General features: G+C 42.6%; 1 protein-coding gene across 1 annotated transcript in view; it reads left to right on the top strand.

Moving 5' to 3' along the window:
• lama2 (laminin, alpha 2) overlaps nucleotides 1-10,245 on the top strand; it is a 140,323-nt gene extending 130,078 nt beyond the window's left edge. Inside the window, exons 64-75 of the mRNA XM_061092002.1 lie at nucleotides 1,129-1,330; nucleotides 3,369-3,452; nucleotides 6,322-6,434; nucleotides 7,819-7,912; nucleotides 8,133-8,228; nucleotides 8,507-8,587; nucleotides 8,737-8,814; nucleotides 8,996-9,074; nucleotides 9,162-9,293; nucleotides 9,381-9,511; nucleotides 9,723-9,942; nucleotides 10,085-10,245. Of these exons, the coding sequence (XP_060947985.1) occupies nucleotides 1,129-1,330; nucleotides 3,369-3,452; nucleotides 6,322-6,434; nucleotides 7,819-7,912; nucleotides 8,133-8,228; nucleotides 8,507-8,587; nucleotides 8,737-8,814; nucleotides 8,996-9,074; nucleotides 9,162-9,293; nucleotides 9,381-9,511; nucleotides 9,723-9,942; nucleotides 10,085-10,245 (1,471 nt within the window). The remainder of the gene's footprint in view (nucleotides 1-1,128; nucleotides 1,331-3,368; nucleotides 3,453-6,321; nucleotides 6,435-7,818; nucleotides 7,913-8,132; nucleotides 8,229-8,506; nucleotides 8,588-8,736; nucleotides 8,815-8,995; nucleotides 9,075-9,161; nucleotides 9,294-9,380; nucleotides 9,512-9,722; nucleotides 9,943-10,084) is intronic.
• Nucleotides 10,246-12,068: the final 1,823 nt, after the last annotated feature.

The raw sequence follows: 12,068 nt of genomic DNA, 5'->3' as shown, positions 1-12,068 counted from the left end.
GGCCAGGCTGTAGCTTCCCTGTCTGATGATCTGTCTGCAGTGTTATTTCTGGCAGTGGCCTAATTCTGACCTCGTCCGCTGCTGCTGAGTGGAAGCGTAGTTAACGACTGCAGGAGGTCCTGATGATGTGTTCGATGATGATGATCATAAAGCCAGTGTCTCCACAGCAGTAATGGAGCCGTCTCACATCATAAACATTCTCATAACTCATATTACACTCATCTCCTCTGTCTGTGTGTTTATGTTTGTGTCTGTTTGTTATCGCTCACCACGTTTCACCTCTGTCACCCCGGCACGCCATAACTGTAACTTCTTCTTAATACACACCCGTCACTGGGCTCTGGTACAGTTGTGTGTGCATTCCATGGGAGTGAACCTTATTTGTATTGTATGTTGTCGTGTTTATTTCTCTCATCTTTATATAAAATCTTAACAAATGTTTGAGGGGCCACAGCATCAGCGGGTGGGAATGAAAATGTTTGCATTCCTCTAAAAAACTTTATGTCTTTACTGTATAAACATTTATTATATTATAAGCATCTGCCAGGACCTCATCAGGCTTAATAACATATGTACAAAAACAAATAGTAACTCATTTCTAGTGTTTTTCCATTAACTCATCTTTAAACCACAAACACGAGATAAGAATTTATCTTCTCAGCAAACTTTTGGCAAGAAAGTAAATAATCACATCCCTGAAATAGCAGTTTCTTTATTAAGATAGATTTACATTTTATTTATCCCACACACATGCACAGACATCCACACACACACTCATGCAAGGGGAAATTTAACCTCTGCTTTTAACCCAGGGAGCAGATGTTAGGGGAGTAAGGTGCCTTGCTCAGGGGCACTAGACAGGGTAGGGAGAATCCTCTTGGATTTTTGGACAGATCAATCCAGGTTCGTCTTTTTGTTGTTTCTCCGTGGAGTCGAACCAGAGACGAACCAGAGAACTTTTCTGCCCATAGTCCAAGTTTCTGCCACTAGTCCACCGCCTCTCTCCAATTTATTTATTATTTAGCTTTCCTGCCGTTTTATTGCTGCTGGAATCTGAGTCAATGTTTCTGCTGCCGTCAGTGTCCGTCAAACATCTTTTAATCTCAAACCAATGTCTCCACCTTCCAGTCTGTCGGACTTCTCCCTGCCCGTGTCCTTTGTGAACGCGGAGATCGGCCAGTGCCCCAACCTCGCCCCCCCACCTCCGCCTCTCCTGCCGGGTGAGGAGGAGCCCGAGGAGGAGAAGGAGGAGGAGAAGGAGGAGGTGACGGCGCCACTCGGTCCTCCGCTGACCTCTGAACCTGCTACACCCGCTCCAGGGCCCCCTGCTGTGAGTGGATACAAACCAAGCACTTAGGCCACTAACCCTTTGTTGTCATTGGTTTAATTGTTAAAATGATGTTTTATAGATTGAGGGTCTTTAGAGACAGTAATATAATGATCATCACCTTGTTTTAACCACATCTACATCAGGCACAGTAAAACAGGCGTGCACACATGTCCTTCTGCAGCATATTTTTTCATCCCCTCTTCCTCCTCTTCATCACACTTGCAGACAAACACACTCCTGTTTCTCTGTGATGAAATGCAGCCGTGGCCTCGGCGTGTTAGCATAGCGTTTCATCACGCGGCCGTTGAACAGCCCATTAACTTTTCTTTATAGTCCCTTTAGCCTTGAGCTACTAAACTCCACCTCTGGCAGCTTGTCGTACAGTGCGGAGCCGCCGCGCCGCGCCAGGCTAACTGTGCGTGCCGTTTAATGCTTTATGGCCTCGCAGGTGCCAAAACACTCTGGGCTAACGTGGAGACACTATGCAAAGAGGCTGGCAGGCGGCGAGTCGTTCATTTCACACTTATTGGGATAGGCGAGGTATATCTCACAGATTGAACGTATCGCCGGTCTTACGGCAGTCATAGGTTATCAGTCAGCCGGTTACCTGCTAAACTGCGCCTGTTAAAGGACATTGATCACAAAGCACAGAGCGTCGGCAGCTCAGCTATAACTCTGGGCTCTGTTGCTTTATGGGCTGCAAGTTCATTCGCCTTATGATATAGAGCCCGGGCTGGGAAAAGTCATAGTTCCTCGGCCGCCATCTACATTTTAACTGAAAGTGAAGGCAGGCTGCATATTTCAAACCCTCACACACTCGCTGACTTCCTTTTATAAGTCACCCTCTTTTAGGCCTTTAGTGAAAATAGCTCTATATTAAAGCCACAGCAATTTATAGTGTGGAAGCAAATGTCTCACCAGACATTATAGATAGATTTAAGATATTTTCAAAACAGTATTTAGGAGGATTGTGACGAAACTCCAACGACGTCACAGTTTTTACATTATTGAGACTAAAGATCTGACATATTTGTATAAAGCAGATCTTTATCTGACTTTAGCACAACACTATGTTAATCTGATGATAATCTAAACCGCTGTTATACAATTCAAACTCTAACTAGTAACTTTGAAATTAAAGATTCATGTCATGTTCGGCTACTCTTTACTGTTATAAAACTCTTTTTCCCAAATGCTATTCTTACAATTTTAGGGCAGTGTTGCCCAAATAATTTCAAACAGCATCCCTAAATATATATTTTTATTCCCATGAAACCTCTGCAAACTGTTATTCGAGCGCTGAAAAAGTGGGTTGCATTACAATTAACTCTAACATCTGTTATCTGTCATCTTTATCATATATAAGTTTCTAAAGTCCAGTTTAATTTGATCTTCAGTTATAATGAAATGGTTGTTAATGTTACATAAAATGTATTTTTATCTGATCAAAAACATGCTTAGAAATATACAGTAAAAAATAAACATAAATCCTGTGGCACCAGGGACTCAGCACACCCCCACGGCCTCTGGGAACCACTGCTGTCGTAAACTTTTAATTCTATCTTTGAAAGAGTTGTGCTGCCTCATTATGTAACACAGCTCTGCACACATGGATGGGATGTGCATGGGAAGAGGAACAGACTCAGCGTGGGCTTCTCCCACAGTCCAGATCAAACTGAACCATGGTTCGGTTAGTTTAAAGTTTCGAAAAAAACTTTCAATTGACCAATTGCAAGCAGTTGAGACGGATGTAATTACAGATCAGATGTAAACAATGTAACAAAGACATAAACCTTATTGGTGCAGACCTTGGTCCAGACTCTCAGGTGTGAGAAACGACCTCCTTCACTATCTTTGAACTTTTCAGCTTCTCAGCATCATTGCCTGCCTGTAGCTGACGTGTGCTTGTGTAAAACAAAACTATCGCCATTCTGTGTGTGTGTGTGTGTGTGTGTGTGTGTGTGTGTGTGTGTGTGTGTGTGTGTGTGTCCGCCACTAATCCACTCCCCTTTCCTACTACCTGACTGCTGCCTTCCAGGAGGCCACGCCCCCTGCTCTGCCTGCTGCCACAGCTGCTGCCGCTACAGCCCCGCCCACTAAACAGGACCCCGGCGCCGACTTGGTACACACACAAACACACACTCTCACACACACACACGCTCACAAACACACGCACACACAGACACAGTTGAATACAGCCATATTCAAGTATGGGTAAATCATATCCTGAGCAATCAACCACTGTCACCTCAGCTACAAACACAACACAATCCATCAAATACTGAGCAACAATGTTCCGGCCGCCTTATTTACCCACCTGCTATTGTATTGTTCTTATCTGCGCTAACTCCTGTGCATAAGCTACTAAATGCTGCACTCACCAGTTAGCGACGAGCTAATATCGTCTGCCTGCTGTTTGGTGCCACCGGTGAGAGCTATAACCAAAACAATAATATAAAAAGAGCTAAAAGATATTAAAACTGAAATTTGGCCCATTTTTCAAGTTGCAGTTGCACAAGAGATTCTTTTATGAGTTTTTATGACAAAGGAGAAGCCTGCTCGTCATGTTGAAGTGTTTTCACAGGGCGGTCGGCCGCTGACCTAATTCATAGCTACATCTTTTTCAAGTGCTTATGATAAAAAAATTAGAGACTTTGCCCTTTAAGCTGTAACTTGCCTCTTCTGGATCTTGATACAGGTGATGTGCCGGTAAGCTTTTGTAGTTTCAAATCAAAACCGAAGTGCGAAACACAATTAAGTGATGTGATTACGCTCAAGGTCTTAAAATGAGCTGAGAAGCAACGTATTTATGGCAAAAGTAAGTTACTGTCAGAGGAAAATAGAGTCTGAAAGATGACATATGATAAGCTGAGCATGGGCAACTCCAACGACACACACACACACACACACACACACACACACACACACACACACACACACTCACACACACACACACACACTGGCTTTCACCTATACTCACACACACATATAGAAATCCCTACTAAATGACTTCAGATTGTATTGGTGTGACCTCCAACCAAAGACCAGCCGCCCTGAATGGAAGTCGGTTCTCCTATTGTTAGCTTAATGGAAATACTCGGGGGGGATGAGAGGAAAGGGAGAGAGGAAGAGGCGGATGAAAGAGGCTGGAAGACGGAGAAGGGCCCCAGAGAAAAGGTGCAGCCATGGAGGGCGAGGGGAGAATCTCTCTGCACAGAGCGCCACTTGCCTTTTGTCGGCTTAATGGAAAGACGGAGGAGAGGAAGTGGGAGAAGAATTAAAGGAGACTCGAGGAGAAGGGTCCTGAGCGAGTGACGTCGGCCCTTTTGTTAGACGGGGGAGAGACAGAGAAAGAGGGGGAGAGAGAAAAAGAGGGAGGTTGAGGAGGAGAAGAAGCAGATATGAGGACGGAGCACGATAAGAGGTGAGTGTCAGCGGCAACAAAGCAAGGTCACGGTGTCGGGAATGTCTTCACTTGAAAGAGAACAAGAGGAGAGAGCAGATTAAGACACACACAGAGAGATCCTCTCCTTCTCTAACTTTGTCTCACACTCACTCTGGAGGAACAGCAGAGCGGCTTGGTCCAACTGATACTGTAGATTCAGAAAGGAAGTCCGAGACTGGAGAGAGATGGGAACAAGAGGGAAAGAACAAGGGGTTGTGTAGAAACAGAGGAAAGGAGTTATGGGAAAAGAGGTGAAAAGAAGCAGTGTCTCCTCTTCCTTCACCTGGAGGGGATGGGACCTAGAGCAAAGAACCAAAACGGAGGAGCGGCTGTGAAGAAGAGTAAGCAAGTAATAAAATAGGAAGGTGAAGGGAGCATAGAACAGGAGGACAGGAGATGCAGCAAAGTGGAAAAGGTCAGAGGAAGAAGAGGAGAAGAGGCAGGAGAGAAAACAAGGGACAAATGTGGATGGAATTGGAGAAGAGGACATCATTTGAGAAGTGGAGAAGAGTGGAGTGAAAACATGAAAGACAGAAAACTGAAGTGGGGAGAAAGAAGGAGGCAGCAAGAGGAGACAGGAAAGGGGAGAGAGAGGAGAGAATGAGAGGAAAGGAATCGGAAAGAGATGATCAGGCAGAAATAAAACAAGTGACGACAAGTAGGACTGATGGAAAAAGGGAGAAGATGAGAAGACCAGTGTAGAGGAAAAATGATAGATAGAGGATGAGAAGAGAAGAGGGAGTGCAGTACAGAAAACTTGAACTGATGGAAGTAGAAAGGAAGATGTGAAGAAGGGATAGAGCAGAAAGATGATGAAGGAAGAGTTGTTGGAAGAATCAACAGAGAAGAGGAGTTCATATTAAAGAGAAGAGAAGAGGATGAGAAAAAAGAAAGAGCAGAAGATGAGAGGGAATGAAACTGTAAATGAGAATAAAGAGGTGGAAAGGAAAAGGAAGAGCAGATGGGAGGACAGAAGGAGAAACGTGACAAAAAATGTGAAGAGAAGAAGAGATGGAGGAGAGACGAGACGCATTACAACACTTACACCTTGTGGTCACTGGTGGAACTGCACCGTGAAACTACTACTTTACTTGTTTATTCTGCTGAAAGTGAAAATCAAACGGGAATCAAACCGTAGACAAAAATGAAATGATGGGATTCATGAGGATTAAAAACGTGGGAGGGTTTGATGGCGATCACAATCAAAGAGATTTTGAATAAGCCATATGCTGCACGTGAAATAAACACGATATCCACCACCTGAGGTTTGACTTCATCACACAGCTCAAGTGTTTTATTTTCTATATATCATAGGTTTATTTTAAAATGAACGATATTTACTTAGGTGCATAAATTGAATCTTCTTCATGAACTTATCGTTGTAAATTCTTCATTACTTATTGCTGAGTTTCTTTAAGGACAACTCGATGACCACAGGGACCCCATTAGTTTGATTGACGTGTGTTCCGGTTCCTGTTGACACAACAACAGGAGCAGAGCGGTGAAACCCTGTCAACGCCACTGACACGTTCTGTCCACTCCTCAGGACTCGTGTGCGTCGGCGGTGGTCCCGGCGGCGCTGGAGAAGGCCTATCAGTTCGGACTCAGCAGGAAAAGCCACATGAGCTTCACCTTCGACGACGCCAAAGTCCGAGAGAGGTAAGCATTCAGAATGAGTCACGGCTGTTGATTTACGCTGATGTGTTTGTGCAGAGATTTCTGGTTATTTAAAGGTGATAGACACACCGATACAAGTCATATAAGGCAGACGGCCACAGATTAAAGTGTCAAAACTGAAATATAAAGATAAATGGCAAAAAAGTAAAAATACAACGAATGGCAAATGCACCTTAAAGTGTTTAACTATTAAAGTTTCTCAAATGCAAGGGAGCTCAGAGAGATCAAGGATAAAGTCCTATCTCACCATAAGGAAATGTGAAAATCTGCACATTTATATGGATCCACTCCCAGATAATAGATTCTTCTTTGGGTCATGACCCGCCCCATCAAAAAATCTGCTGGAAATGGAATTCTGTAGTTTTTCTGTATCATATTACATATTTTTTATGTAAATCTCAATCTGTAAAGTAACTAGAAGTAAGCAAGTGGAATAAAAAGTAAATAAAGAGTGAGAGGAAATGTAATTTTTCGAGGGAAGTAAACGTAACACTATAGATGCAGCTTATGAGCCTGTCAGTTATAATACACTCAACATTGCACATTCCGACCCTTGTGTGTTTGTGTGTGTCTGTGTGTAGCTTGTTAGGCTTTTCCCTCAGACTCACACCACTGAGCGTAGTCCTAAATAATTAAAGGGAAACAGAAGTGAATGAGTGATAGTCCGGACAGGATAACACTTCTCCCCACACGGGCCTATGGCAGGTTCAAATCCAGGGATGCAATTTTCACTGAATAAGTAAGAATGTGTTGAAATGGTCGACATGTTGTTGACTGGACCCGACAACTACACAACAACTCTACGCAACTTGTGTGTTCCGTTAACTTGTGATGGAAAGAAAGTAAGAAAGAAAGAAATTCCATATAGATGCTCTCAAAGTCTCACGATGAGCTGAAAGAGATCAGAAGGATTTTGAGTGTTGTGCTGATCAAACATTTATTTACTAGATATTCTCTCTGAGCAGTTTTATCAGTTTTATCAGTTTTATCACCATCTCCTCTGCTAGTAATCAAGATTCAAGATTCAAGATTTTTTATTGTCAAATGCACAGAGATAACATGAAGCAGTCACTGTCAATGAAATACTTGGGTCACAGGCTCTCTTTAAGCAATGCTCAGTAATTTCAACCCCAAAAAATAAAATAGAAATAGTATTAAATAGAATAAAAAAGAATAAAATAGAATATCAAAAATGTTAAATAGAAACTAAAAAATATAATGTATAATATATGGAATTATCTTGTCTATAAAAAGTGTTTTACTTGTGTATTTGCACTGTTCATTGATCTATGTGTGTGTGTGTGTGTGTGTGTGTGTGTGTGTGTGTGTGTGTGTGTGTGTGTGTGTGTGTGTGTGTGTGTGTCAGGCTTATTTTAGAGTTTGAGCTGAGGACGAAGGAGGAGTCAGGCCTCGTTCTGTACATGGCGAGAATCAACCACGCCGACTTCGTTACCATACAGGTATCCACCAGTGTTCTGTTATTATAAAGATTACCACTGAACCTCCGTTTATTGAGGTCGAATCACATCCATTTAATACTTGATTTGATATCGTTACTGAGAGAAACTGCCTTGTTTACGTTCCTCATTTGTATGCCTTAAAGTATTTAGTCTTTCCTTCACAGAGCCTATAACTATTAAACTAAGAAGAACTGTCGATTGTGATTCTCTCGTCCTGCAGATCAAGAATGGACAAGTTTGTCTGGGTTACGATCTCGGTCACGGGAACATATCCGGCTGCGTTCCCTTCTCCATCAATGACGGGAACTGGCACAAGGTAATTAAAGTCAATTTAAAATTCAACACTCGGACGCCAGAGTTCATCTCGTCTTCGTCAGAGTTCACTTTTATTTTATTCCTGTAAGAGCAGTTGTAGGCAGCAGCTCGTCACCAAAAACAACAGATACACAGTAGATTAGAACATAAAGAAAAACACTGAAAAATGCAGTAGTCAGTCGTTTATTAATTTAGCTTTTAGCCACCATATGATAATAGTTAATAGCTTACAACTACGTTCTGTGGTGCTGCTCTTTCTGACTCTTCTTCTCTTCTCAGATCCGTGTGAGTCGTAACAAGCAGAGAGGTCTTCTCATTGTCGATGGACGATACAGTAAACAGATGACCAGTCCTAAGAAGGTACGTTCAGCTGTATATCTGAATATCTGAGTACTTTTTATTCTGTCTGCATGAACTCGCACAATGAAAACTATAAAATACTCAACATAGAAAGTTTTTAAAGGATTTATTTTTTTAAGTAGCATGAACACATGTTCTTTTGTCTCCAGGCCGACCTGCTGGACGTGGTGGGGCTCCTGTATGTTGGTGGATTACCTCAGAACTACACCACCAAGAGGATCGGACCAGTAAGAGAAACACACACACGCACAATCAACACATTTTTGAATTTCATCACCGGAATTTGTATTTTCTTTTGGTATTTTCTATTTCCTGCACGTGTGACATCAGTATCCACATGTTTTTACAGTGATGCTTCCTTCATGTGATTCTGGTTTTAAATGTTTAAACCTCCCTCTCTTGTCCTAGATTGTCTACAGTATCAATGGGTGCATCCGTAACCTGAAGATGGTTGGAGGTGCTGTGCCCCTGAAGGCTCCTGCTACAGGTAAAGGTTCTTTATTCTACATGTCACGGATCAAAAGGGATTTTAATCTCAGTTGTATAATAGGATCTTGACCCTCGTCTCCTCCAGGTCGCACTGAGGGAGCCATCGAGGACTTCAAACTGGACATGGCCACACCCACTTCCAGTCAAATGGTGGGAAGGTGCTTTGTTGCCACAGAGACGGGCACTTACTTTGAAGGCACCGGCTTCCTGAAAGCAGGTGAGATCACAGGAGACAAGTCACATGATTGAAGTTACATATTCTTCAAAAAGATGAATATAATCCCTCCATCTCTCTTTTATCCAGTCTCCTCCTACCGAGTGGGTCTGGATGTGTCCATAGCGTTGGAGTTTAGAACCAGCAGAACCAATGGGGTGCTGTTGGCCGTCAGTAACCAGGGCAACGATGGACTTGGACTAGAGATCGTCCAGGGAAAGGTAATAGTAATCCTTTTTATAATATATTACAGTGATAAGAGCAGTTTGACTGATTTGTTTACAGGTCTAATCAAGTTTTAAAGTTGTCAAGTTATGTGTGAAAGGTATACGAAAGTTGAATTGATCTTCTCATCTAACTCTCTAAGATGTCTCACTCGTGCATATCTTTGTTTTTCCACCGTTTCCGTGCTCCTCCTTCACTTTGCCGTAGCTCCTCCTCCACTTGGACAACGGGGCAGGGCGGATCACAGCGGAGCACACGCCAGAGGGAGACGGCTTCTGCGACGGCCAGTGGCACGCCGTCACCGCCAACAAGATTCGCCACCGGGTGGAGCTGGTGGTCGACGGGAAGCAGAGCCAGGCGGAGAGTCCCAACGTGCGCTCCAACAGCTGCGACACCAACGACCCCATCTACGTGGGAGGATATCCTGGTACGACTTCCTTCTTAACACACTTGAAACATGAAATTCTTGACATATCTCCCATATCAAAACATTCAAACATTTTACAGGGGAGAGGATTTGTACATTACCACATACAGAGACGTCAGTGTTTTGTTCCTCTTTCTTCCAGACGGAGTTCGACAGGCAGCTCTCTCGTCCAGCACGTCCTTCAGAGGCTGCATGAGGAACCTGAAGATCACCAAGGCCTCTAAAACCATGGACGTGCACTTCAACAAGGCTCTGGAGCTCCGAGGAGTCCAGCCTCTGTCATGTCCTGCTGCAGCAGCCTAACTGAACCCAGAGAGCCCCCCCCCCTCTCCCCTTTGTGGGTTCAACTAATACTTCCACAAGGTGCTGCACACGTCTGAGGTGTTTCTACTGCAACTTGGTCTGTGACGCTGCAATGGGCAGATTGTTTATTCAATCAAACTATCAAACAATTTCCCTGTTATCGAAACAAACAAAAAGGCGGAATGTGCAAAGAGTTAGTTGAGCATCACTGCGGAAGTTCAGTACTTGTAATAAATGTTTTTAACACATCTACAGGCTCATTTATGCTTTAGATACGGAAACGGATGAAACAGATCAGTACCACCGAAAACCTTGAGGGGGCAGTGTAGCCATTAGTTAAAGCGAAGTGTCCGAGGCTGCGATGATACGACAGGAAAATGCTAATATTTAAAAACGTAAAGAAAGATGCATGGAATGTTTAATCATCTCTCCACTGTTGAGAAAAAAACCTTGTAAATCTGCCCAGTGTGGTTTTCATACAGCGAAACTAAAAGCTGTTATAAATCCCCTCTCACACTTTCAGAATGAGACCCTGACATTTTGTAAAGTGCAAGACTGCTCAATAAATCTATAATGACTTCAAACTAAGGTCTCACAGTGATTTAAAAATGTTTTACAGTTTATCTGAAGTGAGCAAAGCTTTGACACGTGCTTCAATTCAGTGATTCTGGGATGTGTGTTTAATGTGAACGTTAGAACAGGACATGTGGAGTCATCTATTTTATATCGTTGTGATTTTCCTGCACTTGTCCTCCATAAACCTTGTTGCCCTGTTTATCTAAATTACACAGAAATAAACATGTCATCACCTTCTCACCCTTATGTCTATAAAACTATTCATCAAGTTGAAACTGGGGTACTAGGGTTGCAAAATTCCGGGAATATTCAAAGTTGGAAACTTTCAATGGGAATTAACGGGAATAAACGGGAATATACGGGAATTAACGGGAATAAACTGGAAATGTTGTGGGTAATTTATACTAACTGTATTTACCTTGTCATATACAGACTTAAATATAAATATTTTGTTTTGTCATAGGCTGATTTGAGCCCTGCGGACACTTTGGGCACTTAACTATATGCTTCTGCATCGTTGTGTCATTCTTAACATAGGTCTTTGCACAGTATTTGCAAATGTACACAGCCTTTCCTTCTACATTGGATGGGGTGAAATGTCTCCGCACATGAGATAGTGCACGTGGAATTGTTCTTTAGAATAAGATGAGAAAAAAGTTTGTAAAAAAACGCTAATGCAATGCCAGAGATATAAATAGTTAGCCAAACAATTGGAATCGTCTGTAAACATATTTTACAATTGATGGATAAATGAATGGAAATAGGCTAGATGAACAGATGAACAATCCTCAATCAGCATGATAATATATTTTCCCCAGTAATATCATGGAAACTTACCTGACTAGTCCTGCACACTACAGCAGGCCTCAATAGCCCTGCTGTAGAGTGAAGGATGCTGGGAGTTATCTGTGTATGTGATGGAAGAATGCACAGTGGAGGGTTGAAATGCAACGTGCAGCGTGTGCTGCATTCCATACATCTTTAAATAGAGTTTTGAATGATGTTTTTATTGCTCAGCGTTTAATTTGCGTATTTATTTATTTTTTCAAAATTCCCAAAATTCCCGAGCCAAACTTCCCATGGAAAGTTTCCGGAAAATTGCTGGAAATTTACCGGAAACTTTCCGCCCCTTTGCAACCCTAGGCTAAAGTGGCCTTTTGGACTCTTCTGTTAAGCTTAAACCTTTTAAAAATAACAAAGAAAAGGTTTAAAGATCCAGTGGCCATGGTCCACATGTCCAGTATTTA

Source organism: Limanda limanda, chromosome 18 (genome assembly GCF_963576545.1).
Source record: "Limanda limanda chromosome 18, fLimLim1.1, whole genome shotgun sequence".
Classification (NCBI taxonomy): domain Eukaryota; kingdom Metazoa; phylum Chordata; class Actinopteri; order Pleuronectiformes; family Pleuronectidae; genus Limanda; species Limanda limanda.
This window is presented reverse-complemented; position numbering and strand designations above follow the sequence as displayed.